This window comes from Mus caroli, chromosome 6 (assembly GCF_900094665.2).
Source record: "Mus caroli chromosome 6, CAROLI_EIJ_v1.1, whole genome shotgun sequence".
In the NCBI taxonomy this organism is placed as follows: domain Eukaryota; kingdom Metazoa; phylum Chordata; class Mammalia; order Rodentia; family Muridae; genus Mus; species Mus caroli.
In genome coordinates, this window is record NC_034575.1 from 126,369,021 (window position 1) to 126,395,822 (window position 26,802).

Genomic DNA, 26,802 nt, shown 5'->3' on the forward strand with positions numbered 1-26,802 from the left:
ACTTATTCAAGGCTAGAGTGTGCTAATAAAAAGAAGCTGCAATACTAAAGGGATAGCTAGAGTGAGTCTTCATCAGGACTTGTCAATTGGCACTCATTAAACTAAGAAACTCCTCATCTTTATGACTTGAGGCAGTGGCACACCTGGAAACAACGCACTCACCTCCAACTCCCAGAGACTGTGAGGAAGAGCAAGAACAATCACCCTCGAATGTTTGCCCTTGAGGAGACTGTTCAGGGTGGTGGACTTCTCATGCCAGAGAAAAGATACTATATTGCAAATTCCAAACATATCTGCTGTAAGAGTGGATTTACCTACCACCTGCTGTCAAGATGTTTTGTTTTGTTTTGTTTTGTTTTGTTTTGTTTTGTTTTGTTTTTTGAGACAAGATCTCAAAAACTCAGTATTCTCCCTGATCATGGGATACAAACTCAGCTCTGACTTAAGAAACTGGTAGCACTATGAGCATACTTGTGTAGGTACCTCAGGCTTTTGGACCCATCAGTCCTTAGGAACAAAGTCCTCATTTACTTGGAAGCCATTATGGGCCTGCCAGGTGTACTGGTGAAGGTAGGAGCAGTTGTTATCTGAAAATGAGTATGTACTTCTCAAAGTCTAATATGGATAGAGACGATAGAGCACTCAGCAGTGAGTGAGAGCCTTCATCTTACATAGTCTGCCACACAAGTCTTACTGACTATTCTTGGATATGTCATAGAGGGGTTGTGTCTGCCTATCTCAATATCCACATTCAATCCAATAATGCAATCTTTGCAACGCAACATGGTGAGATGTAGGAATCCTACCACCAAATAAGGCATGCTGACATCTAACAAAATGACACAAAGAGGAAGATGACCCTGGCCCAGGCCATGAGATCTTCACATGAGAGGGAGAGGGAGTGAGAGATCCTCTTTCAGTGTCTAGAGGAAAAGGACATCCGTATTTTATAAGAAGACACAGACAAGAGAATGCAAGCCAACAGTCCCTGCTAAGTTCCCCTCAGTCATTGCTAATTAACTAAACCCTGGGTCACCCTTGGGGTAGAGACATAAAAGTCTGAGGGGGTTGTTGACATGATAGCCTCCTGTGGGGGAAGGTAGTGGGTGACAGAGGAGTATGGGGCATGAAAAGAACTAAATTTCATCACATAAACATATTAAAGTGTCAACAAAAAAATGAAAAACTGCTTCTAAGCGTTAAGAATCTTATGTATATTTGTCATACTTACATTTCCTAAGAAATTAATCTTCCTACTCAACATGGATTTTTTTTCTTTTTCTTTCTTTCTTTCTTTCTTTCTTTCTTTCTTTCTTTCTTTCTTTCTTTCTTTCTTTCTTTCTTTCTATTAGATATTTTCTTTATATACATTTCAAATGTTATCCCAAAAATTCCCTATACCCTCCCTCTGCCTTGCTCTCCTACCCACCCACTTCCAATGAATATATATTGATAAACATAGTTGCACATTTGTGTCTTTAAATATCAAATAAAAGATACTTTAAAAATCAATAACAATTATCATTCTTCAGTTGATAATTCTCCTTTTCCTTGTTTTTAGGCTAGCGTACAAACCAATGGGCTTTCCAGGGACATTTCTATCCACATATGTCATTATACTTTATTCTCACTTGTTCTCCTTCCTACTTGTCTCTGGTTAGGAGCCTGGACCTAGTGTAACCTCAGCAGGAGAGACTCTGAAGTAAGATGATTTCAAGGCCAGCCTGAGCTACATGAGAAGTCATAAAGAAATCATCTGTCTCTTCCTGATATAAAGATAAGTGATAATGCTGTATCAGAAGATGTCCTAGTCGACCATCATTGGAAAGAGAGGCCCATTGGTCGTGCAAACTTTATATGCCTCAGTACAGGGGAACGCCAGGACCAAGAAGTGGGAGTGGGGGGGGAGGGGAGTGGGGGGTGGTTTGGGGGACTTTTGGGGTAGCATTGGAAATGTAAATGAAGAAAATACCTAATTAAAAAAATTTTAAAAAGATAAGTGATAATGCTTCAAATATCACATATATAATCTATGCTACAGTCAATGCCATTGTGTGATTCAGTTTATAACCCTGAAGAGGAAGAGCATTCTCTTTCCAGCTGAGTTCAATGTCCAGCACAGTGCCTGGAGCCAGACAGGGAAAGAGCCACACCCTTAAAGAAGTCGCCATGCTGACCTATTAGCAAGTCCAACTTCTAGTCCCATGTTACAGTAGGATTGTTTCTAAATTGCCCTGGGAAGAGAGGAGGAATTGAAGAAAGAATGCTGAATGCTATTTTCAAGGAGCGAACATTTTATTCATTCATTTTTGTTTTTGTTGTTTTTGTTTTAAAGTGGGAATATATATGTAATTCATTTAATTTAAAATTGTGTCCTACATTTAATTGAAAGGCATAACTGGTACATTGGTCAAGTATGATGCAATGTCTGGATATCTGTGTGGGGAATGCTTTTCTTGGGTGTTTATTTGTGTGCCTTGGGTGACCTATGCTTTCTCCTTCATTCCTCTCATGGTGGCTCCTCCTTTTTCCATTTCATACACTTTTAATACATTGCTAGCCACCCGTTGACCAGTCAGATGTATTGACTTTTACTTCTTCTGATCTTAATTTCTGAATCATACTTAACAGAGAGAGTTTAAACAGGATGTAGTGTCGACATCCCCGAGGAAGGTCTCAAGATTGCCCTAATTGCCAACACCACCAGCACCTCAGTTGACTTTTGTTCTGCATGTGGGGATTTTATACACTGTTTTATTTAGAACAAAGTAATGAGCTTAACACATGGGCACCAATTCACCTGGTGTTCTTACAGAGAGGAGCAGGCATCAGATCACAGTGTAAATAAATCACCAGTGCAGCTTCTAAAATTCAGGATCCAGAGACTCAGCAGGTGGCAGTGTCCTTTCCCCCATGCCTGCTGTGGAGCGACTGAGTGATTTTAAACGTGTTTCGATTTCTGAGTTGGCTTCTTCCTGTGAAAATGTCTATTGAGATTCTTGTACGTCGAAAAGAGAGGGTAAACTGATGAATGTCAATAATTCTCCTATGGTGTGTGATCTAAGCCAGGCTGGTGGGAATAACTCAAAATGTTTAGCAAAAACCACACAGCAAATAATCAAAGTGATAGCGCCACCTACAGTCTTGACTTAGATATTTCAAGGCAAATTAGGCAGTAAATCCTGTCTATCAGCGTAGGAGTCAAGTTGCAGAATTTAAGCAGGCAGGACCTGAATGAGGGTGAAAACGCTGCTAAAGGTTGCTGTTACATCTTTGACAGCCATGGTTTTTAGAAGTTGGTTACCACCACTCCTTTCGGGCTTGTGTGGCTTAGTCATAGCCATGTATGCCCATTTTGTTTCTAATTCTTAAAGTTGACTACCAATGTACAACTTTCCACATTGATAGAAACATGTCTATAGTTGTCTTATTACCAATTCCAAGTATATAAAGTAACGACTTCCCCGTGTTAAATTAATACAATTATGTAGATGTGCTTGTTTTAAATTCTTTTTCTTTCTAAATGCAGACTCTGAGCATCATGGGAATGGTCTCTGCGTGTTTTCTCTGCTGTCCATGCTGTCCCTGCTACAGAAAAATCCTCTTTAGAATGAACTCCCATTAAGCAATCAGTGAGTGAATGGATGTATAGAGATGAACAAAAAAATTTGAAAGAATATAATCCACATCATTTTGTCAAGGCTTGTTAAAATAATGGAAGAGCAAAAATACTTAATACAATTACTTTGTCATCTAAGTTACTGAAGTATGTTGTTTGTTGGTTCATTTTAGTTTTAGTTTGTTTCCTGCAGACATGTTCTCACTATGTTGCCTTAGCTGGCTTAGAAGTCACCGTGTAGACAAGGACAGACTCAAACTCGTAGATTTTCACCTGCCTCTGCATCCCAAAGGCTATTTCCATTGTTGTGGCCAAAACGGGGTCTTACACAGTAGCCCAGTATTCTAGTTTTAGTTTTGTTGCTGTTAGGGTGACTTGGGGGAAGAAAGGGTTCACTAGGCTTGTAGTTTCATGCTGCTGGCCATCACTGACTGGGAGCTAAGGTGGGAACATGGGCAGCTGGTCACATCACAGCTATAGTCAAAGGCAGAGAGAAACAAATGCATCTTGCTGCCAGCTTGTTTACTTACAAGCTTGTGCAGTCAGGAAACCCTGCCTAGGGTTGGTACTGCCTACTGCAGACTGGGGTCTCCTACATCAATTACCAAGACTCTTTGTGAGGCCAATCTGACCTAGCAATTCCTCAGTAAAGATTTTCTTCCCAAATAGTTTTGGGTTCTGTCAAGTTGACAGTTAAAGCTATCCAGGACACTCAGACTGGCCTAAAAACAGTCTGACCTTGAACATGCAGCAATTCTGTGCTTCATCCTCCTGAATTTAGACATTGCAGGTATGTCCCTCTGCTCTAGACGGGGTTTTAAATCACAAGTTAGGCATTCTGTATTATTTCTAAAAGATTGTTTATTAGGTGGGATTACACTCATAAAAAATTACTTAACTTTGAAATTGATACCAGGTGACATAGTGCTTTACAAGCGATCTTAGCTTTTACAAACAGCTTAGCAAAACCAGATGATTTGACATTCATTTATGAATATATTGAGCTGGATCTCTGTTGCCAGTGCTATGAGATGTTTTATTGGGCTTAAATTATTCATAGTGCAATTGATTTGCTTATTCTGTAAAAGTTAAATTATAAATGAACTGCCGGGTGTGCTCATAATGAAGTTAGGCAACTAAAGAAGAGCTGAGGCATGTGGCTGTTGGCTGAACCATAACACAGACCATTAAGTTTCAATATGCTGTAACCAAAGGCCAGTTTAATAACCATAAAAGCCCAGATTGCTCCAAGTCCACACACAACTCAAGTGATAACACAACCACATCATTCCTTTCAAGTCAAACCCTCATTCCTATTTTCTCACAGGAAACTGGGGCTCTGTCAGCTTTCTGGTTGACGACATCATCTACAGATTAATGCTTTGCCCTTCATGGAAGAAGCCGATGTGGAGGGATAGGGTTTGAGATGATTTACAAAGTAGGTTCAGGTACAAAGATAGTGACTTTGAGGAGTGGCTCCATGGCTCTAGTCTGATGACCTGAGTTTGACCCCAGGCTGGAAGAAGAGTACTAACTCCAATAATTTGTCCTCAGATCACCATGCATGCCACAGCACATGTGCCCAGACAGAAGTAAAAGCATACACAAAATAAGTATAAATTTAAAATAATTTAGAGTCGCTTTGACATTAAAATATAAATATTAGATACATTATTTTCATGTATCTTTGTTGAGACAGAGTCTGATTCTGTAATCCAGGTTGGCCTAGAATTCACTAGGTTGCCTAGGCTGTCCTGAAACTCATAGCAATCATTCAGTCTCAGTCTGAGAGATCAAGGATAGCTTCAAAATGAGATATTTTTAATCTATTCAATTTACTTTATGAGTTATGAAAATACATGAGCATTAGGTTCAGGAAATTATCTGCTTGGTTCACGTTACCAGCCAGAGTCACACTGGATGAAGTTCTCTGAGGAAAACCAGTCTTTGGAAATGTGTGCAGGTGTAGATTGTCTGTTCCTCTATTGAGCCAAATGTCTTGCGGAGCCTTATGATGCCCCACCATAAACTTCTATGATGAAAAATAAAAGAGATGCCACTCATTCTTTATGTGCGAGATAGTACATTCCAGAGTGCAGTGTTTCTACACAAGACTCCTAAATAACACACATAGAGTTGAGCCCAGTTGGTATCTTTAGGCTATTCATTTACTATGCATAAAAGTTTTAGAATCTGCTAAGAAAGCAAGAACATCTCTGTAGGACAATAAATAAATAATTAAATAAATACTATAAAGAATTGAGCTTTTTTTTCCAACCTCATCAAATTCTAAGCACTAAAAATATTCCATAAACATGATAGATTCTCAGATAGCTATGAGGTAGCAAGTGATGTTATTCTTGTGTTTCAGCTGGAGAAATGAAAGAAGCACAATCGGTGGTCAGTAACTTGCCCTGGATAACTCAGAAAGTCAGCAGTTGAATTTGAACTCAGTCTGACTTCAGAGCCATGTACGAAACCAGCATGCTCATTTCACATTCAAGGAATGCATATGTAAACAACTGCAAATTTATACCCGCAGTCAGAAAACTGTCTCTGGGAAAAAAATGAACATCACCAAAACAAAACAAAATGAAAAAACCTCACCTCCCCACACTGAGATAAATGTTTAAAAATTCACAAGCCATTTACACTTCACTGCATATGTATTTTTAGTTCCACTTTAAAAATGTAAAAGAATAGTCTCAGCACACAGGGCATAAGTGAGCCACAGGAAAGAGCTGTATCTAGTTAAGACCTGATTTAAATAATACCAAGAGCAGGAGCATAGCCAAGGGTTGGGATCAGTATTCAGTGTATGAACTAACGGATGCAGCCAGGAGAGGCCAGATCAGGGAATCTGCTTCAGAACAGAGGCTCAGGCAATAATGCACCAGGCTCTCTGAGAGCTGCAGGGAAGAGGAGTGAGGACTCATAAGCCGTCAGCATGGGTCTAAAAGACAGCTCTGCCATCAGCTTTGAAATAGCAACTGCAGCAGACAGCTAAGAAATTCACCCTTCAGTCTTAGACTCCAGTTTATTTTTTTCTTTTTTGCAGTTTATTTATGTTTTCAGCTGGATACATCTTTCTTCAATGCTAGTGCTCCAGCTTCCAAAAAAAAAAAAAAATGACTTTGGACTGTTACCTAAAGCCTGGATGGAGCAGTGGAGATTATGCATGCTTTCCACCTAAAATGAAAAATAGTCATGATGCTCAAAGCAATCATTTTCCAAACCGTGGATATCAAGCTGTGAGCAAACAATCAAAAACTAAAGTAAAAAGGACAGAAAGGAAAGAAAATAAGCTCTGTGCTTGTCCAAGCTTAGCCTGTTTAGAATGTGGCCAAGCCATCCAGAGAACAGGAGCTACGGTAAGAGGATGCTGGAGAATTCCCTAAGCTGAGCCATCTGGAAAGACAAAGATACTAAGAATTCACAGGCAAAGACAGAGAGATCTGTTCAGAGCCGGTAGCGAATCAGCAATACAGAGCAAAGTCCAGGTAGGGAAGGAAAGAGAAAGGAAAGGGAGATAAAGGGAAGGAAGAAAGGAGAGGGTAAGGGAGAAAGGGAGGGGGGTAACAGGGAGCTTCTAGTCCAGCAGTTTCACAGTGAGTGGAAAATGAAGTACCACTATCAGGCGAACACCTTGAAATCCTATGGACACTGCTACCACTCTTCCTCTTGACTTGAACTCACTCTGCCCCCCTTCCTTGGTGCACAGTGGCATCTCCCTAAAAACTGTGACCACGGTCTGGATGGGCTTGAATCCAAACTGACTTTTTATTTCTAGCACCCTGTTTTTGTTGTTGTTTGTTTGTTTTGATTTTTGGTTTTTGTTTGTTTGTTTATTCGTCATCTCCCCAATAAAAGAAGTAGTCTCAAGGGGGTGGGTGGGAATAGTAAATTATATGTCACATAAACTGAAGCACTGAAGGCTGGGAGGTGGCTTTGAGAGTAGACTGTTTGTTATGGAAGCCTGAGAACCTGAGTCTGAGCCCCAGCAGATGTCACAGGCCTTTAAGCCCAGTTTAAGACTATGGAACCAAGATGATTCTTGGCGCTCTCTGGCCACACAGTCTAGACCAAGCCAAAGTCCCAGGCTCAGTGGGAGAAACGATGTGCAAGAACAAGGTAGGGAAGTGAGTGAAGATACCCAGCATCAACCTCAGGTCTTCATCCATGTGCACCTACATGGGGGAGAAACTCCTACCCCAGACACACACATGCTAGCAATAAGAGAACTAAGAACAAAATACTTAAAGTTCAGAAAGACAAAGCTGTTTATCTAGGTGTCTGTAGTCATGGAAAAGACTTTCACAAATGGCTGTGGAATAATAGTATCAAACATAAAAGAGTAATAAATATTCATCCCCAGCAGACTTTCACTAGAGAAAAAGGAAGATTCCGGTCTAGTGAGATGGCTTAGCAGATCAGGGCACTTGTCACCAAGCCAGATGATCTGAGTCCCATCTCTGGGAGCATATAATGGGAATAAAAAAACAGCTCCCTGGAGTTGTCCTCTGGCTGTGCTTACTGTGGTGCACACACACACTCACCAATATCATGCACACAATAAATAATGCATGTTAAAGAAAGAACAAAGACCTTTAGAAAAAATACCCCATAATGAAAATGTTTATCTAGAGATAAAAATGGAGAACACAGAAAATAACTTCCAGAGTTCAGACCAACAGCACTCAGGTAAAGGCTGGGCATGCTACCACACAACATGTGTATACCCATACAGACAAATGTTAACATACACATACACACACACAGATACACACACAGATACACACACACAATCACTCATGCATGTTAGTGTACACATGCAGAAAGACACATTAATATAAAAGAGTTTAAGAAGTAAGTTCTTTGTGTAAAGGAAGGCCACTGATTTGTTTGAGTTAATTATATATCCAGCTACTTCACGGAAGCTGTTTATCAGGTTTAGGAGTTCCCTGGTATAATTTTTAGGGTCACTTATATACACCATTATATCATCTGCAAACAGTGGTATTTTGACTTCTTCCTTTCCAATTTGTATCCCCTTGAGGTATTTTGTTGTCTAATTGCTCTGGCTAGGACTTCAAGTACTATATTGAATAGGTAGGGAGAAAGTGGGCAGCCTTGCCTAGTCCCTGATTTTAGTGGAATTGCTTCGAGTTTCTCTCCATTTAGTTTGATGTTGGCTACTGGTTTGCAGTATATTGCTTTTATTATGTTTATGTATGGGTCTTAAATTCCTGATCTTTCCAATACTTTTATCATGAATGGGTGTTGGATTTTGTCAAATGCTTTCTCAGCATCTAACGAGTGATCATGTGGTTTTTGTCTTTATGTTTGTTTATATATAGTGGATTACGTTGATGGATTTCCGAATATTAAACCATCCCTGCATCCCTGAAATGAAGCCTACTTTGATGTGTTCTTGGATTCAGTTAGTGAGAATTTTATTGAGTATTTTTGCATCGATATATAAAGGGAAATTGGTCTGAAGTTCTCTTGCTGTGTTGGGTCTTTATGTGGTTTAGGTATCAGAGTAATTGTGGCTTCATAGAATGAATTGGGTAGGCTATCTTCTGTTTCTAGTTTGTGGAATAGTTTGAGGAGAATTGGAATTAGGTCTTCTTTGAAGGTCTGATAGAACTCTGCACAAAAACCAATCTGGTCCTGGGCTTTTATTTGGTTGGGAGACTATTAATGACTGCTTCTATTTCTTTAGGGGATATGGGACTGTTTAGATCATTGATCTGATCTTGATTTAATTTTGGTACCTGGATACTTGGTTCCTTCCTAGAATGGGGAACAAAATACCCATGGAAGGAGTTACAAAGACAAAGTTCGGAGCTGAGATGGAAGAAAGAACTATTCAGAGACTGCCCCACCCAGGGATCCATCCCATATACAACCACCAAACCCAGACACTATTGCATATGCCAACAAGATTTTGCTGACAGGACCCTGATATGGCTGTTTCTAGTGAGGCTATGCCAGTGCCTGGCAAATACAGAAGTGGATGCTCACAGTCATGGATGTGATGGAACACATCCATGACTGGATGTGTTGGAACAGTGGATGGAACACACAGCCCCTAAAGAAGGAGCTAGAGAAAATATCCAAGGAGCTAAAGGGGTCGGCAACCCTATAGGAGGATCAACAATATGAACTAACCAGTACTCCCCAGAACTGTGTCTCTAGTTGCATATGTAGCAGAGGATGGCCTAGGCGGCCATCAATGGGAGGAGAGGCCCTTGGTCTTGTGAAAATCATGTGCCCCAGTACAGGGAATGCCAGGGCCAGGAAGCAGGAGTGGGTGGGTTAGGGAGCAGGGTGGGTGGAGGGTATGGGGGCTTTGGTGATAGCATTTGAAATGTAAATGAAGAAAATATTTAATAAAAAATTAAAGGCAAAAAAAAGAAGTAACTTTTTTTTTTTTTTTTTAAAGACAGGGTTTCCCTATATAAACCCTGGCTGTCCTGGAACTCTCTTTGTAGACCAGGCTGGCCTTGAACTCAGAAATCTGCCTGCCTCTGCCTCCTGAGTGCTGGGACTAAGGGCATGTGCCACCACGCCCAGCGAAGAAGTAACTTCTTAAATTGACAAAAATCACCTGTGCAAAATGTATAGTTGACATCACACTTAAGGTTTAATAATCTAAGGTAAGGTCAAAATATAGACATTCATGAAATCATGAAGCATTTTTATTTAAATATGTATAGATTGCTTTTGCTGAAAATCCAACAGCTTATGGAAGAAAAGTTGCAAAAATAATGGAATGATTTTACCAAGGTCTCACATTACAAGACTAGTATGAAATCCATTGCTTTTTAGTACATTAACAGAAACTACTTATAAACCAAAGCTGTAGGTGATAATTCCATCTATAGTAACTTGGGAAGTATGTAACATGTCATGACACTCTATAATGTCACAGAAAAATACAAAGCATTCTCCAGCAAGTTCAAAGAATGCATGAATAATTGTACTTTGTGTGGGAATCAGTATTCTTTTCTTTTATTTTGAGATAGGATCTCACTATGTAGTCCTGGCTGGCTTTGAACTCATAGATAAATATTTGCCTCTGCTTCCTGAGTGCAGGGATAAAGATGTGTGCCACCATGAATGTCTATAAATTAGCATTTTAAAGGTTTTAACTCTCTCAAAACTTATCTATAGATTCAATATGATTAAAACCAAAATTCTAAAAGGGGTTTTATGGAGTTGATGAGCCGGCACAAAACTGAACACAGCACAAATCAACTGAAATAGCTTTGGATAAGAATATGCTTCAAGCATCATCACTGCCTGATTTCAATGTTTATTATTAAACTGTAGCATCCAAAATAGTTCAGTGGTCATGGTAGGAAAATACACAGAGAAGCCAGTGGGACAGAGCATGTGGAAACTGTAAAGGGCTTTTAAGGGCATCAGTAACCCCGTGAGGTTGTTGAAACAATAGGAAGTCCACATGCAAAACCAGGAGCTTCAATGCATAACCTGCAAAGTGTCTGAAATAGTCTTAGACCTCAAGGTAAAACCCGAAGCTGTAACCTCTAAGGACCAAAAGGTATAAGAAAAGTTTTACAGTGTTGAATTAGGCAGTGAGTTCTTAGAAATAATGGCTGAAATATAAAAACAGACTTCATCAAAATTTAAAAACGAATGTTCTGTTCAAAAACCAACAGAAAAAACCAACCACAAAAAAGATGAGCTGTAATCCAAAACAAACAAACAAACAAACAAACAAACAAACAAACACTCTTGTTTCATATCTGGCTGTTTTTATTCTCAAGTATGTAAATCCTTCAGATTTAAAATTTAAGAAAACCAAATTCTCTAAGTATGTGCTCAGTTATTTCATCACAGAAAATGTACAGACAGTGATAACATGAAAATAAATCCAAGACTATTTGACACTTAAGAACTTCGAAATAAAAGTGCAATTATACACAGTTATATATCAATAAAAATTGCTAAAAGGCCAGAAGAAATGGCTCAGGGGTTAAGAGCACTGCTTGCCTTTCCAGAGGACCTGGGTTCAGTTCCCAGAGTCTATAGGATTGCTCAAGAACATCTGTAATTCCAGTCCCAGAAAATCCAATGGCCTCTCCTGACTTTCTCTGGTACCATGAATGTACATGGTACCGATACATACGTGCAAGCAAAGTACTGCATGTATAATAGGTAAATCTAAAAATTAAGATTTTCATAGGAGAAGACAAACCTATTCTTACTGTAACTTGAGATGCCGAGGCTGGTTGGCTTCCATGGGAGGTCTCCCCTCTTCTGGAGAGAAAGGGAGGAGGGGTGGATGGGGTCAGGGAGAGAAGGTGGGAGAAGGTTGAGAGGAGAGGTGGAAGGGAAACTGGGGTTGAGATGTAAAATAGACTATTTTTTAGAAAAATTGATTTCAAAAATAAAAAAAAAATTAAGGTTTTCAAACAGGAATGGTTAAAATAGCCAACCATGTATTCCCACACTGAATGATCCAAGCATCTTACTCGTAGGTGCTTACCTAAGATATCAGCCTTGTCCATGGAAATCCATAGCAGCTTTATTTGTAGGTGACCCCAAACAAAAACAATCCAAATGACATCAACAAATACACAGATAAACAATGACACTTTAGATCCACAGGGGAATGCTCAACATTTGAAAAGAATGATGAACTGATACAAACACTGAGGTGGAGATGTATGAATACAAAAAAACAAAAATAGTACCAAGTAGAAGAAGCTGGACTGAAAAAACCTGGACATGTTATGCTTTTCCATTCACATTAAGGTGTATGAGTCATACATGGCAGGACACTCCTTCAGTCTTAGGACTTGGGAGTCCGGCAGGAGGAGCTCTAGAAGGTGGAAGCCAACCTGCTCTGTGTAGTGAGTTCCAGGCCAGCCAGAACTATATAATGAGATTCTGTCTTAAAACCAAAATGATAAGCTCTATAAAATGCGAACTGAAAGCAGATTGGTGTTTGTTCTAGGGAGGAGGCTTTGGAATGGGGCTGAAGTGACTGGTATGTTCATCATCTTGGCTGTGGTAATATGACCACTACAGGTAAGCATGGACTTTATTTATAAATTTGGATTATTACAATTATGATAAACTCATTTCACACAAACTGTCTCATCTTCTCAAGGATGTATGTAGCATACACACACACACATGTGTGTGTCTGTCTGTCTGTATATATATATATATATATATATATATATATATATGCTATATTACCCCTAGAATAATGAAAATACTTACTGTTTTAAAGTTATAACACTGTTCTTTGGTAGAGCAAAAATGGAGAAATAACTGATACAAGAATTGATCACAAGAGCTTGAGAGATAGCTCATGGCTAAGAGTACTGGCTGTTCTTCCAGAGGACATGAATTCAATTCTTCACATCTACATAGCAGCTTACAACCATCTGCAATTCCAGTTCCAGAGAATCTGATGCCCTCTTCTGATCTTCAGTGGCACCAGGCACTCATGTGGTACACAGAGATCCAAGTAGGCAAACTATCCATAAACTTACAATAAAAGTAAAATGAAAAATATGTGTGTAAACAGTGCAGTCTGGAGATGGACTCCTGTCATAAAGATCAAGCCATGGCTTTTTAGAGATCACGAGTTCCTGCTTGCAGTGTAGTTTTTCCAGTTCTGTTTCTTTGCATGTTATTTCTTGGACAAGCTTTGCCTTTGAGCCCTCTGCCTGCACTTGAGGAGGATTTCTACATTCTGTCTTTCATGCAGCAACAGAAGGCATACTGAGGTAGAGGAGACTGAGTATAAAGCATTGCCAGGTCAGGCAGGAGGCATCATTTAAAACACGAAGGGGAAGAAGGATTGCAGGTTGGTTGGGAGGCTTTGGAGGGGGCAAGGCCAGTGTATATGGATAAACAATTGAACTCACACGTTTTGATACAAAGATTTCAAACATCTGGATCCACCAGTGTTTGCTTCTGGTCCTTTTCTTTGTTGAGGTGAACTGTAGCTATCAGGTAACTGATAGCTGTCAAGGCCAACATGCTTTACATGCAGGTAATAAAGAATAGCTTAAATTTCAGAGCGATAGTCAAAAGTCTTGTCACGGTCTTCTCCAGAATCTTTAGATTCACTGAATTTGCAATAGCTTTGTCTTCTTCTGACATATGCTGAATGCAGTTAAAATGCAGTTTTCAGCGAACACAACTCCGTCTTGAAGGTATGCACAGTTGCCCGATGAATATAGCTGTAAAGAAATGCCCCTGGTCTTAAAGCTGCAGGTAGATAGAAAAAAAATAAAACAGGACATATATCATCTTTATGATAGAAATCAACCCTGTCTCAAAGCTTTAAATCAGCAGAACTGTGAAAGAAAATGCCAGCAAGGTATGAAGAAGGGGCAGATGACAAACCCTCTTGTCTTTTAGTGTATTTCCCACTCTTCATTCTGACAAGAAGAGGACATAGGTGGACAATGACAGGGACTTTAAAGCAGGTCCAGACAGGAATAGAACACTCAAAATGGCCACCAAGAGGAGTAGTAGACTTACAATTGAAAATTCAAAGGAGTTCCATTCACCCATAGCCATGGTTGGTCAGGCTTCTTCCGATGCAATCCAATCCAGAACGGGGAGGTGGTATGGGAAATTGCTTGTAAGATGAATGTCTGTGGAAAGACAGCACTCTTGAGTTTCAGATTCATCAAACTAAATAGCAAAAAGATTTTCAACATGCCTTGGTGGTTTAATGAAAATGATTACAATGGTCTATAGAGACTTCACATCCTATATTCCCAAGACCAAGTAAGGAATCCTCTTATAAAACAGCTATTTTCTCTCTCAAACAAGTGTTCCTCCCTGTGGTGGTTTGAATGAAAGTAGCCCTCATAGTCTCACGGGGAGTGGCATAATTGGATGTGTGCCCTGTTGGAGGAAGTGTGTCACTGGGGGTGGGCTTTGAGGTTTGAGAAGCTCAAGCCAAGCCCTGTGTCACTCTCTTCCTGCTGTCTGCATATCCAGACATCGAACTCTCAATTCCTCTCCAGCATCATGTCTGTTTGTGTACTGCCATGCTTTCCACATGCTGTCAAAGGACTAGTCCTCTGAACTGTTAGGTAGCCCAAAATAAATGATTTCCTTTATAAGAGTTGCCATAGTCATGACATTTATTCACAGAAAACAAAACAAAACAACAGCACCACCACCACCAACAAAACCTGAATAAGACACTCCCCCAAATTCCTAAGCCTTCATTTTCTTTTACCAACCATAATCCATCGCTGTCACCCCAAATGACTCACCAGATCATCTGCACCATTAATTTGTAGTAACTGGCCACCCAAAGATAGGCAGGTCTGCTGGCTTTTTTCCCAGCTAAAGGGCCCATGGAAGAAGTAACAGTTTTCTTTATGCCAGAGCCAGTCTTGTGGACAAGGACCTAGGAAATGTTAACATAGAATGGATGAGTTCTGAGTAAAAACATTTCTTCAATCCTTCCTTAGGAAAACCCAGATTCTATAGACACCAGAATGGCCAGAGTCTTTACGTCCCATATAGATGTATGTGCATGTGTATCTGTACCTGTATCTAAGCTATATCTATATGCACCATATGCACACAGTGCTCTCAGAGGCCAGAAGCTAACGCCAGTTCTATTGGAAGTGGACTGTTGACATGATGAGCTGCTGTGTAGCTGCCCTATCTAAGTTCTCTGGAAGAGCAGACAGTACTCTTAGTCACTGAGTCATCTTTCCAACTTTTATTTCCCTTTATATATTTTCTTCTTTTATTGAAAATAGAGGGTTTTCATACATTATATTTTCACTCTCACAGTTCCTCTTCCTTCCCTTTATGTGTGTGTGTGTGTGTGTTTGTGTATTCTTCAACTATATATGCTTTCGAATAAAAAGAGATAAGGCATTCTGATTTTAATAATCTAAGCTGACTGTCCATTTAGCATTTCATCTACCATTTTTGAAGACATAGATTAGTATATGAGTTTGGAATTTGATTTTTTTTAAAGTTATATTAGAAATGTTGAAAAGGAGAGTTAAGGAAATGTATATTCACTGGCAATTCTATTATTACAAAGTCAGATATGCATTTAAAAGCTCCATTTCTCTGAGGAACCTAATTAGTTTTCACTACTTTATCTCATTCTCTTATCCCTATGCTATCTGATATAGTCCCCAGTGTAGTTTGTGAAACCTGTGAAACCTTTGCAGACACTGTGCTTGCATTTAAAGCACACATGTGACTTTGAGAGCTAGACAGAACCATGCAGAGTAGCCCATTGAGAACATCACACTGGTTTATGTTAAATTAATATTTCAGATGATTTGGTTAAGAAACCTATGTCATTACAGTTAATTTTATCTGCTTCTTTTTCCTTCCTCAAATGTGTATGCTAGAAAATTTATCTCTGCACAGTGGCTCCCATTCTTTTGGACAAGTTTATTTTAGGGAGAATGTTGTATTGATATAAAATGAAGACTTAATTTCAGTGAGATTTCAGGAACTAAGAAGTTCCTAGCAGAAGAATTGCATAAGGAATCCAGCAAATCCAATCTGGGAGAAGGCAGTAGGTAAAAGTATCCATATCTATGTGCTGAGAACTCCCAGACCATCAGCACAGCCATCCCCAACCCAGTTGTGATGGTGACACACAAGGAATTGCCTTTTGCCCTACAGTGTGACAAAAGCAGGGAGAAAGTCCTTAAGGAGAGTTACATTGTATTGTAAATTTTGGTTGTGGAAAAAAGTCATCTGATAATTTTATACATGTAAGGTTCATCAGAAAGACAAATGTAGGCCTAATGTGGTGGCTCTTGCCTGAAATCCCAGCACTCAGAAGACTAAGTCAAGAGGATTTCCATGAGTTCAAGGCCAATCTGATCTAAATAATGAGTCCTAGGCCAACCTGGGCTATGGAGTGGGAATCTATCTAAAACGAACAATAAAAAAGAAACAAAACTAGAAAGACAAAAATATGTACATAAATGATAAAGTAGAAATATGTTGGAATAATGAAAGCAGAAAGAAATGTTTAAGGGACACATGGATACAAATCAATGTATACAAATATCACAGAAGGTGTTGGAGGTACTTTGCCTATGTGAACCCATTAAATCGTTGTGAAACTCAAGAGGCAGACTCCACTAATCATCTTCATATGACAGATCAAGAAGTCAGAAATTTGCACCTAATGTTGCATATGTATTTAATGTCTGTTGATAAACCTTGGTTGCCAACTTATCTGAATCTGGAAAGGACTAAATTACAGGCTGCTGGACATGCCCCTGAGAGATTTTCTTGATTATCTGAAGTGGGGAGAGCTAAATGTGGGCATCTCCTTCCTGTGTCAACACAGAGACAAGGAGGGAGAAAAGAATTTTGCCTTCTGCTAGTGAACACTACTCTGCAGGGAACTTTATCTACCCCATGGTGGCATTCCTCCCCTGAGATTAGAATCAACGTCTTCTGGCTTCCAAAATAGACGGAAGATCGGTAGCTCTTTGAGGATATTCCAGAACCTCAGTGCTAGACAATGGCAAGTGAGACAACCTAGCTCTCTAGTCATCAACTGCCAAATTCTCCACCCATCTAGTATAACATAACCATCGTTGAATTCTCCAGACATTATGTAAACCAATTTACTAAGTGCCCTTTAAATATGCAGTCATTCCATTGCTTCTGTTCCTCTTCAGAACCTGATATATCCACTGTAGGACACTTCCTCTCAAATGTCTTTGTGGATGAACTAATTGAGGAAATATTCCTCTTTGGGCTCTAGACATGTTCTTTCAGGGTTTAAAAGCCTACAGAAAACTGACCATTTACATCAAGCTATTTTCATAGATATAGATTAGGAAGAACCACCAAATCTAATGCTAGATGGGAAAAAAAATCTATTCCTTTGAAGACCCTATATCTCCTTTGCTTCCGTGTAAATCATACCAGATCTGTTAGTAGGACAGGTAAAACCTTCCAGAAATTTGAGAACATCAGCCTCATTTTCCATCTGGGATTTCAGTATTATGATATTTTGATGTGTTTTTTCTTGAGGCCACATGATCAAAGCATGCATCTGGGATTGCGACTAAGTGGATATATCTAACATTTAAAGTGATGGAAAACCAGACCTATGTATCTGCCAGAAAGGGAGACATATGCTCTGTGTCTGATCTGTTGTTCATTTCTGGCATCTCTGAGAGAGGGCTTTTCATGAACCTGACACAGATGAATCCCAAGAAAATTTTCAGGTGATAAATGTAAACTGTTTTACTACTACAAACCACTGGTTGGGATTTTGGCTGCCTGCATAAGAAAACACTCCCGTCGTTGATATTTAAGAATCCATTTCTTAAAAATTGGTTTGAAGTGTTGGATTCCTTTAACTTATTGAAAATTTCCTCCCTAGAGAAATTAAATATATGTTCCACACCAGTTGAAGGTCTATTTGTCTAAACCTCAGTGTTTAGTTTTGCAAATTTGAATTACCACATTTATACAAAAATTTATTTATTTATTTATTTATTTATTTATTTATTTATTTATTTATACATACAATGAATCTCTTCCTGCAGCTATGCCTGAAACTTGCTGTGTAGACCAGGTTGGCCTTGCACTCAGAGACCTACCTGCCTGCCTGAAAAGACTTATAAACTAAGTAACTTAATATCTAACCACTCATCATTGTTACTGTTAAACTCTATCCTGCTGTTAATATTTTTTTCTATACAGTGAAGGAATGGCCACCTATATCATTATTATATATGTATTAAAAGAAACTGCACATTTAAACTGTTAGCCACATAAGCAAGACATTGGATAAATTTGCTTTTGACTGGCACTTAATAGCTAATCCTGAGAATAGAGCCCTCATTTGAGCACTTAGTGGGAATGGACATGGTAATAAAAGAGACTCCGTCACACCTAACTCTATACTTAGAAACACATACTTCATTGTTTTCATTGCAGAAAAGATCAATGTTGGAAAAGTGTAGTAACAATCTCTAATAGAACAAAGGTTGTCAGCACAATCTAGTCTTTCTCTGCTCCCTAGATTCTTAATCCCTTTAGACAGATGAAACTATCTCAACTCCTATATAAAACTACTTTCCAGACCTTGTGCTTTTCTTCAGTCTGTAGTATCCACCTAAGTCTTCAGTGGGCTGACCTCCACTGTTATACTTACACAGATGTATGTAGTACCCATTTAAGAAACAGGGTCAGAATGAAGCTAACACGGACCTGGGCTAAAGAGCTGCATTCACATGAAGACCCCCCCCCCCAAGGAAAGGGAGGCTAGTGACTAAGTTGCATTTGGAAGGATACAATAACATATCTGTGGCAAGAAGTGACAATGGGACAGGACAGTGCTTCAGCCCAAACCTCAAAGCTAGAATTTGAAAGAAGGAAGAAAACCTTATGCCCATGAGAAGGAGAGCTTGAACAATTCTGATAATTACTATGCTTCCCATGGGCTAGAATAGAAATGGCACTAACAGAGAGCTTGTGTAGGGCACTCTGAATATTTTGTATATGTGGAGTGTGCTGGTTTTGTTAAACCTAACTAAGACTGGGCCAAACACCCACCAGTCCTCCCCTGTACCTGAAAAGTTTGCAGCTCTTTGCAGGGCTTCTTGGAGGTTCTGATTTTTCTGTAGAAGCTCCTCCTGCTCTTTGGATTTCTCGTTTAGCTTCCGGGTGAGGGTGTCTATCTTTCCCTTGAGTTCTCTCTGGGACTCCTCTACAGTGTGAGCAAAGTGGGAAAAAGTACTTAAGAAGAGTTACGTTAACATTTTAGTTTTCACTGTAGCACAAATATACCCGATAATTTTAGAGAAGCAAGCTTCATCAGGAAGACAAACGTAAGCCTAAGATGGTAGCTCTTACCTATAATCTCAGCACCAAAAAGACTAAGGACAGAGGATTTCCATGAGTTGGAGACCAATCTGATCTAAATGATGACTGCCAGGTTAACCTGGGCTACAGAATGAGAATCTATTTAAAACAAACAAACAAACAAAGCAAAACACGCCCCCAAAAAGTCAAACGAACCTAAAGAAAATGAAGTCATGTACATCAATGATAAAGTAGGACGATTCTGGAATAATGAAAGCAGAAACTAAAGTAGAAAGGGCATACAGAAATGTAAAGCAGAATGTGAACTTCCCTCATAATTTGTCTAGATCCATTATAGTATATAGAGATAAACAAATCAGGTTTTTGGACCAAAGAATTGGTCTAGACATCTTGCTTATATTATGGCAAAGTGAGAAAGGCATGCCTCTCTGTACTGTATTAAAATCAACTACATTTCTTTGTGTGTGTGTGTGTGTGTGAAGTATAATATAGCTTATATCAATACCAACTAGTACGTATAAAATTTAACGAACACAAACTGTTATTTGCCAATTGCACAAACTGTTGGAAGTACTTTGCATATCTGAGCTCATTTAATCATTTCAAAACTCAAGAGATAAACTCCCACCAATCATCTTCTTCACTTGACAGATCAAGACGTCAGGAGTTTGAACCTAATGCTGAGTGGTTGAGTGAGTATGTAATGTCTTTTGATAAACCTTTGATGTCTACTTATTTGGATCTGGAATGGGCTAAAAGCCAGGCTGCTGGTCATGCCTGTGAGACAGTTTCACAGTGAGATTATCTGACATGAGAAACCCTCCTCTAAATATGGACATCCCCTTCCTGTGTCAACACAAAGACAAAAAATATTGGAATTTTGCTCTGTGCTAATAAATATTCACTCTGCAGGCAAGTTTATCAACCCTATGGCTGCAGTCCTTTACTGATATTAGAATCAGTTTCGTCTGATCTCTAAAATAGACTGAAGATAAGTAGTTCTTCAGAGATATTTCAGATTTTCAGTGCCAGGTAATGACTCGTGAGACTCCCAGCCTTAACAACTATTCAACTGCCAAATTCTCCACCCATCCAGTGTGAGATTTCCCTTGTTGGGGGCTCCAGACATATTACGTAAACCACTAAAGTAAAACCCCTTTTGATACATAGTCCTCCTGCTGCTTCTGTTCCTCTTTAGATCCTATTACGTTCACTACAGCACACTTCCTCTCAAATGGCCTTGAGGGCGAACTAATTGAGGAAATACCCCTCTGTGGGATCTAGACACGTAGATTCAGGACATGCTTGACACTCATGATTTGGGGGCCTACAGGGAACCTGCCATTATCATCAGACTATTTTCATAGGAAAAGATTAGAAGGAGCACCAGTTCTGATGCTGAGTATAAACACTATACTTCTGATGACCTTGAATCTCCTTCATTTCTAAGTAAATTATACCAGATCTGTTAGTAGGACAGCTAAAACTCCCTCAAATTTGAGAAAACTAGCTGCATTTTTTTTCTACATGGGATTTTAGTATTATGATATTTTTATTAGACTTTTTCTGGAGCCATGTGATCAGAGTGCATCTGGTGTTTCTACTAATTGGCTATATCTAGCATTAGAAGGAATGGAACACAAAACCTAGAATATCTGCCAGAAAGAATCATGTGAGTTCTGTGTCTGATCTACAGTTCATCTCTGACATCTCTAAGAGAGGGTTCTTCATGGTCCTGACACAGATTGACTCCCACACAATCTACAGCTGATAAATGTAAACTGTTTCACTGCTGCATCTGGGAAACAAACCATTGGTTGGGATTTTGGTTGTCTCTGCATGTAAACACCCCCATCCTTGATATTTAAGCCTCCTTCCCTTAAAAACTGGTTTGAAGGGTTGAGTCCCCTTGATTTATTAAAAAGTTTCTCTCTTCTTGAAATTAAATATATGCTTGACACTATTCAAAGGTCAATTTATCTAAAACTTTCTGTTTAGTTTTCTAAATCTAAATTACTCCTTTTATATTGAAAGCCCCCTCCCTCCCTCCCTCCCTCCCTCCCTCTTCCCCTCCTTCTCTCTCTCCTGTCTCTCTGTTCTTTTTCTCCTTGTTGCATTGGATAGAACTTGCTGTGTAAACAAGGCTGGCTTTGCACTCAGACATCTGCCTGCTTCTGTCTCTCCTCTTAGGATTAAAGGTGTGTTCAGCCATACTTAGCCCAAAAAGATTTATAAACTGAGAAATTTTACATCAGACCACTCATCTTCATTATTGATAACTCTATCCTACTCTCAATATTTTTGTATATATTTTGAAGGGGTATTTTTATTTTATGATATTTATATATATTATATTATTAATATATATATTAATAATATAATTATAATTATATAATATATAAATATTATATAATATATAATAATATTATAATTATATAATATAATTATTATATAATCTGTATTCAAATATACTGTACATTAAACTGTTAGCAACATAAACAAGACGTTGAAGAAATTTGCTTTTGTCCGACACTTAACTGTCAATCCTGAGAATGGAGCCTTCATTTAAGCACTTCTTACAAAGGGAGCTGACCTCCACTTTGTACTTAGACAGATGTAGTACCCATTTAGGAAACAGGTTCAGAATGAAGCTAACACAGGAGCTGAGTTAAAGAACTGCAATGACACGAAGGCCCCAAGGAAAGGGAGGCAAGTGACTAAGATGCTTTTGGAAGGATACAATAACATATCTGTGGCAAGAGGTGACAATGGGACAGGACAGTGCTTCAGCCCAAACCTCAAAGCTAGAATTTGAAAGAAAGGAGGAAGAAAACTTTATGCCCACGAGAAGCAAAGCCCCCACAATTCCAATGATTAGCAGGCCTCCCATGGGTTAGGGTGAAAAAGGCACTCAAGAGAGACTGTGTATGGCACTCTGAATGCTTGACATATGTGTGGTGTGGTGGATTTGTTAAACCTAATTGAGCCTGGGCTGAACACCCACCAGTCCTCCCCTGTACCTGAAGAGTTTGCAGCTCTCTGCAGGGCTTCTTGGAGGTTCTGAATCATCTGCAGAAGCTCTTCCTGCTCTTTGGATTTCTCGTTCAGCTTCCGGGTGATGGTGTCTATCTTTCCCTTGAGTTCTCTCTGGGACTCCTCTACAGTGTGAGCAAAGTGGGGAAACATGCTTAAGAAGAGTTAAGTTACAAAGTTCAATTTTCATTGTAGCAATTTTAGAGAAGCAAGCTTCACCAGAAAGAGAAATGTAAGCCTAATATTTTAGCTCTTGCCTGCCATCTCAGCACTCAAGAGACGAAGGCAGGAGGATGTCCATGAGTTCAAGGCCAATCTGGTGTAAATAATAATTTCCAGGCCAACCTCAGGTACAGAATGAGAGTCTATCTAAAATAACTGAAAGAATATCATACAAAACTACAGAAAATGAAAACTTGTACCTAAGCGTTAAGGTAGGAAGTTTCTTTCTAGAATAATGAAAGCAGAAACTAAATGTGAACTTTCCTTCTAATTTGCCTAGCCCCATCCTAGTAAATGTAAACAAATCAGGGTTGGGTTTTTTTTTGTTGTTGTTTTTTGTTTTTTGTTTTTTGTGTTTTGTCTTGTTTTGTTTTCTTTTGTTTTGACTAAAGAAATGGTCTAGACATGTGCCTATATTATGACAACGTGAGAAAGGCATGCCTGTATATACTGTGTTAAAATCAACTACATTTCTTTGTGTGTGTGTGTGTATGTATGTAAAGTATAATATAGCTTATAGCAATACCTACTACTACATACAAAAGTTAATGAATACAAATATTATTTGTCAATTGCACAACTGTTGGAAGTACTTTGCAGATGTGAACTCATTTAATCGTTGTAAAACTCAGAGATAAACTTCACCAATCTTATTCATTTGACAGATCAAGAAGTCAGGAAAATGAACCTTCTGTTGAGTGTGTATTTGATGTCTTTGATAAACATAGGTTATCAACTTATTTAGATCTGCAATGGAATAAAGGCCAGGCTGCGGGACATGCCTGTGATGGCTGAAGTGGGAAGAACTAAATGTGGGCATCCCCTTCCTGTGTCCACACAGAGGCAAGGAGGGAAAAGGAGATTTTGCTGTGTGCTAAGGAATATTCACTCTGCAGGCAAGTTTATCAATCCCATGGCTGTATTCCTTTACTGATATTAGAATTACCTTCTTCTGGCTTCGAAAATAGACTGAAGATCAGTAGTTCTTCAGAGATATCCCAGATCTTCTGTGCCAGACGACATTGATGTTGCTAAGACAACCAAGCTCTCTAGTTGATCAACTGCCAAATAGATCTCCACCCATCCAGTGCAAGATAAACATTTTTGGACACTCCAGACATACTATGTAAACCAGCCCAATAAATGTCCTTTAAATACATAGCCATCCTGTTGCTTCTGTCCCTCTTCAGAACCTAATACAGTCACTGAGCACACTTCCTCTCAAATGTCTTTGTGGATGAACTAATTGAGGAAGTAGTCTATGGGCTCTAGACTTGTTAGAGGTTCAGGATCTGGCAGCCTACAACCATTTTCATCAAGCTATTTGTAGAGATAAAGATTGAGAAGAATCGCTAATTTAAATGCTAATTATGAAAATCTATTCCTTTGGAAGTCCTACATCACCTCAGCTTCCAAGTAAATCATATGAGATGTGTTAGTAGGATAGATAAAACCTTCCTCAAATTTGAGAAAATTAGCTTCATATTTACACATGCTATTTCAGTATTATGATATTTGTATGAGAGTGTTTTGAAGCCACATGATCAAAGCTTTCATCTGTGGTGTGTAGTAATTGGCTATATTTAGCATCAGAAGGAATGGAAAACAAGACCTACTATATCTGCCAGAAAGAGACATGTGCATTCCATGTCTGATCTACAGTTCATCTCTGGCATCTCTGAGAAAGGGTTCCTCATGGCCCTAGCAAAGATTGAATCTCACACAATCTACAGATGACAAATATAAACTGTTTTACTACTACATCTGTGAAACAAACCACTAGTTTGTATTTTGGCTGCCTGTGTATATGAACACACCCATCTTTGATATTTAAGCTTCCTTCCCTTAACAATTGATTTGAAGTGTTGGGTCCTTTTAATTTATTGAAAAGTTCCTCCCCAGTGAATTTAAATATATGTTTAATACTAGTCAAAGTCAATTTTATCTGAAAAATTCTGTTTACTTTTGCAAATTGAAATTACCCTATTCATACAGAAAATATTTATTTATTTATTTATTTATTTATTTATTTATTTATTTATTTATTTATGTATGTTCTCTATGTAGCCCTGACTAGATGACCCCATGTAGACCACACTGGCTTTGGACTCAGAGATCTGCCTGCTTCTGTCGCCTCAGTTATGATTAAAGGCTTGCATCACCATTCAGGACCTGTCAAGACTTGAAAACTGAGTAACTGTACATCAAATTATCATCATTGATAACTATGCTGCTCTTAATATTTTTGCCTATACAATGGCCACCTATATCATTATTATATATGTATTAAAAGAAACTGCACATTTAAACTGTTAGCCACATAAGCAAGAAATTGGACAAATTTGCTTTTGACTGGCACTTAATAGCTAATCCTGAGAATAGAGCCCTCATTTGAGCACTTAGTGGGAGTGAACATGGTAGTAAAAGAGACTCCGTCATACCTAACTCTGTACTTAGAAGCACATAACTCATTGATTCCACTGCAGAAAAGATCAATATTGCAGAAATGTAGTAACAATCTCTAATAGAACAAAGGTTGTCAGCACAATCTAGTCTTTCTCTGCTCCCTACATTCTTAATCCCTTTAGACAAATGAAACCATTTCTATATGCACCCACTTTCCAGACCTCTTATTTTTGTTTAACCTAAAGTATCTACCTAAGTCTTCAGTCAGCTGACTTCCACTGCTTGTACTTAGACAGATGTAGTGCCCATTTAGGAAACAGGGTCAGAATGAAGCTAACTGCATTGACATGAAGACCACCCCCCCACCCCACCCCCGCCCAAGGGGATAGAGGCTAGTAAATAAGTTGCATTTGGAAGGATACAATATCATATCTGTGGCAAGAAGTGACAATGGGACAGGACAGCGCTTCAACCCAAACTTCAAAGCTAGAATTTGAAATAAGGAAGAAAACCTTACGGCCATGAGAAGGAGAGCTTGAACAATTCTGATAATTACTATGCTTCCCATGGGCTAGAATAGAAATGGCACTAACAGAGAGCTTGTGTAGGGCACTCTGAATATTTTGTATATGTGGAGTGTGCTGGTTTTGTTAAACCTAATTAAGACTGGGCTAAACACCCACCAGTCCTCCCCTGTACCTGAAGAGTCTGCAGCTCTTTGCAGGGCTTCTTGGAGGTTCTGATTCTTCTGTAGAAGCTCCTCCTGCTCTTTGGATTTCTCATTCAGCTTCTGGGTGAGGGTGTCTATCTTTCCTTTCAGTTCCTTCCTTGATTCCTGTGAAGCGTTTTCTGCCTTCTGCTGGGCTAACATCTGCCCTTCCAGGATATGATCCTGCTCAGTAAGGTTCACTTGGTATTCTTTTAAGAGGTCAGATACCTGGCGTACTAAACCAGAGAGAATTAAGAGTCATTCTAGCCTGCTGCCCCTGGATGCCCAGAAAATAAAGACACCAACTCAAACAATCTATCTTGACCACAGATCAGTGTTGACAGAAAATGATGGAGGACTAAATGCACTTCATTGACTTCTGGGAAATGGCCCATGTTTATTGACAATTTATGGGCTCATATGTTATTCAACTGTATTTTTCAAAATTACAATTTTACCAGTGATCATGCAGATGTTTCTGAATAGAAAGTGCCATGCTTCTGTGTTTTCTTGAGAGATGATAGTATAGCCTAGAGGCAGAGTGGTGAGGGATGGAGATGTCACTTAGTGGCATGGAGGGAGGGGTGGAGATGTAGCCCTGGCAGAGGGATGAGGAGTTGTGATGTCCCTCTGTGGCAGAGGACTTGGTCAGCATGCAGAGTACACAGGCTATATTTAGCTTGAAAATAATAAGGTAAAGACAATGGATGAGCATTCATTCATGAACTCTCACCTCTAGTTGAGGAGCTATTGGCAATTGATGGATCCTGGAAAAGGAGAGTCAGTTTTCTTTATGGATGTGTCCCTTGTGAGATTACCTATGCTCCAGCAGAGGGCCCTATACCAGATACATACAGCCAGCATTGAGTAGTCAATGGGCTTAAAAAGAAAAACCATTGCATACACTAGCAAGATTTTGCTGAAAGGACCCAAAGATAGCTGTCTCTTGTGAGACTATGCA

The 26,802-nt window shown here is 39.1% G+C and overlaps 1 protein-coding gene across 1 annotated transcript in view; it reads right to left on the reverse strand.

The window, feature by feature from the left end:
* Positions 1–13,734: 13,734 nt before the first annotated feature.
* Positions 13,735–26,802, reverse strand: part of Olr1 (oxidized low density lipoprotein receptor 1) — a 19,633-nt gene continuing 6,565 nt past the window's right edge. The window contains exons 3-8 of the mRNA XM_021164194.1: positions 25,832–26,077; positions 22,492–22,629; positions 19,218–19,355; positions 14,905–15,041; positions 14,156–14,271; positions 13,735–13,879 (exon numbers count right to left, since the gene is read on the reverse strand). Of these exons, the coding sequence (XP_021019853.1) occupies positions 13,735–13,879; positions 14,156–14,271; positions 14,905–15,041; positions 19,218–19,355; positions 22,492–22,629; positions 25,832–26,077 (920 nt within the window). The remainder of the gene's footprint in view (positions 13,880–14,155; positions 14,272–14,904; positions 15,042–19,217; positions 19,356–22,491; positions 22,630–25,831; positions 26,078–26,802) is intronic.